We start from the raw sequence: 2,108 nt of genomic DNA on the forward strand, positions 1-2,108 counted from the left end.
CGCCGGGCCACAGCCACTCCCCGGGGTCCCCGGGGGCCTGGTCCCGGCCATCTGGCTGCCAGAGGGAGGGTCCTCACGCAGCCTCGGTGTTCCCACACCCCACCCAGGTGCCGAGCAGACAGAGAAGGCCGACGCCCCCCGGGAGCCGCCCTCCGTGGAGCCCAAGCCCGACCCCACGAGCAGCATGGCCGCTGCGGAGGCCGAGGCCGCCTTGTCGGATGGCTCGGAGCAAGGTGCCCTGCCACCGGCCCGGCCGGGCGGCCGTCGCTCACGCGTCCCCCCGGGCCCCCTTCCCCGACCCCCCAGCCCCCAAGCTGATCCCGCTCTGACTCAGGCTGTAGCTTCGGCCGAGGCCGTCTTGCCACGGTCAACTCCTGACCGCTGTCTCGGTCGTGCACCCCGGCCGGGCTTCTCTCGGCGCGGACGTGTTCCTGACGCAGCCTCGGCGTGGCCGCGGCGTCCCGGCCGCCCCCCGCACCCGCTGTGCCGCCAGCCCGGCTTCCCCCGGGGGCGGAGGCCCGGTCCCACCTCCCGGCAGCGAGCGGCCTGCTCCGCAGTGTCCTCTGCCCTCTCCCCGGCCGGCCGGCACCGGGGCCGCTTGTCTGTGGTGGCCACACCGAGCTGGCCCCTGCAGGGGACTCACGCGCACAGGGAGGGCTGCGGAGACGAGCCCTCGGCCTTCGCTGGCTCTGAGGTCCCTTCCGGCCCTCCCGAGCGCCTCAGTGCCCACCCTTCTCCGGCAGAAATGGAGGTGGAGCCGGCCAGGAAAGGAGAAGAGCAGGAGGACGAAGGCGCAGCGGCCGCCGAGGTCAAGGAAGAGGGGCCGCCGCTGGAGAAGGGGGAGCCCCCCGAGGAGAGCGAGGAGTCTGCCAGCACGGACTCGGGCCAGGAGCTGGGCACCGAGGCCCGGGGCCCGCGCTCGGGCACCTACGGCGACCGCACCGAGTCCAAGGCCTACGGCTCGGTCATCCACAAGTGCGAGGTGCGGCCCTCCCCTCGCTCCCCCCCCTCCCCTCCCCTCCCCGCCTCGCGGCCCCGCAGTCCCTGATGCCCGCCCCCCGCTGCGCCCTGCAGGACTGCGGGAAGGAGTTCACGCACACGGGCAACTTCAAGCGGCACATCCGCATCCACACGGGCGAGAAGCCCTTCTCGTGCCGGGAGTGCAGCAAGGCCTTCTCGGACCCGGCCGCCTGCAAGGCCCACGAGAAGACGCACAGGTACGCCGCCCCCCCGGCCCCCGCAGGGCCCCAGCCTCTGGGCGCCCAGTGACCGTCCCCTCTCCCTGTCGCCCCGTGCCCCCCAGCCCGCTGAAGCCGTACGGCTGCGAGGAGTGCGGCAAGAGCTACCGGCTCATCAGCCTGCTGAACCTGCACAAGAAGCGGCACTCGGGCGAGGCGCGCTACCGCTGCGGGGACTGCGGCAAGCTGTTCACCACGTCGGGCAACCTGAAGCGCCACCAGCTGGTGCACAGCGGCGAGAAGCCCTACCAGTGCGACTACTGCGGCCGCTCCTTCTCCGACCCCACCTCCAAGATGCGCCACCTGGAGACCCACGACACCGACAAGGAGCACAAGTGCCCGCACTGTGACAAGAAGTTCAACCAGGTGCGTGCCGACGGAGCGGCCAGGAGGGCCGGCCGCGCCGGGGACCGAAGCAGACGGGGCCCCGCCCCGGCGAAGCTCTGACCGCTCTGCCGCGGAATCTGGGGCGGGAGGTGGTGGCTCGGGCCCCAAAGACCCGGGGCGGGGGCGGGGGTGGTTTTCCCTTTTCGCCTCCGGGACCTGGAACGTTCCACGGGCCTCGAGGAAGGACGGAGCGGTCCGCGGGCCCGGGAGAGGGCCGAGAATCCCTTGTTCGCCGGCGGGAGGGGTGGCCGAGGCCAGTTGCGCGGGGTGGCCCCCTCTGACCCCTGCCCGGGCGCAGGTGGGGAATCTGAAGGCCCACCTGAAGATCCACATCGCGGACGGGCCCCTCAAGTGCCGAGAGTGTGGGAAGCAGTTCACCACCTCAGGTAGGGCCGGGGCTGCCCCGGCTGCCCTCGCGTCACGCCCCTCCGCTCCTTGCCCCCCCCCCCCCCCCCCCCCCCCCCCCCCCCCCCCCCCCCCCCC

At 73.6% G+C, this 2,108-nt stretch overlaps 1 protein-coding gene across 1 annotated transcript in view; it reads left to right on the top strand.

The window, feature by feature from the left end:
• ZBTB17 (zinc finger and BTB domain containing 17) overlaps nt 1-2,108 on the top strand; it is a 37,575-nt gene that overhangs the window by 33,314 nt on the left and 2,153 nt on the right. The window contains exons 6-10 of the mRNA XM_049617999.1: nt 108-233; nt 744-982; nt 1,075-1,217; nt 1,304-1,604; nt 1,924-2,011. Coding sequence (XP_049473956.1) covers nt 108-233; nt 744-982; nt 1,075-1,217; nt 1,304-1,604; nt 1,924-2,011 — 897 coding nt within the window. The remainder of the gene's footprint in view (nt 1-107; nt 234-743; nt 983-1,074; nt 1,218-1,303; nt 1,605-1,923; nt 2,012-2,108) is intronic.

This window comes from Panthera uncia, assembly GCF_023721935.1.
Source record: "Panthera uncia isolate 11264 chromosome C1 unlocalized genomic scaffold, Puncia_PCG_1.0 HiC_scaffold_4, whole genome shotgun sequence".
Lineage (NCBI taxonomy): Eukaryota > Metazoa > Chordata > Mammalia > Carnivora > Felidae > Panthera > Panthera uncia.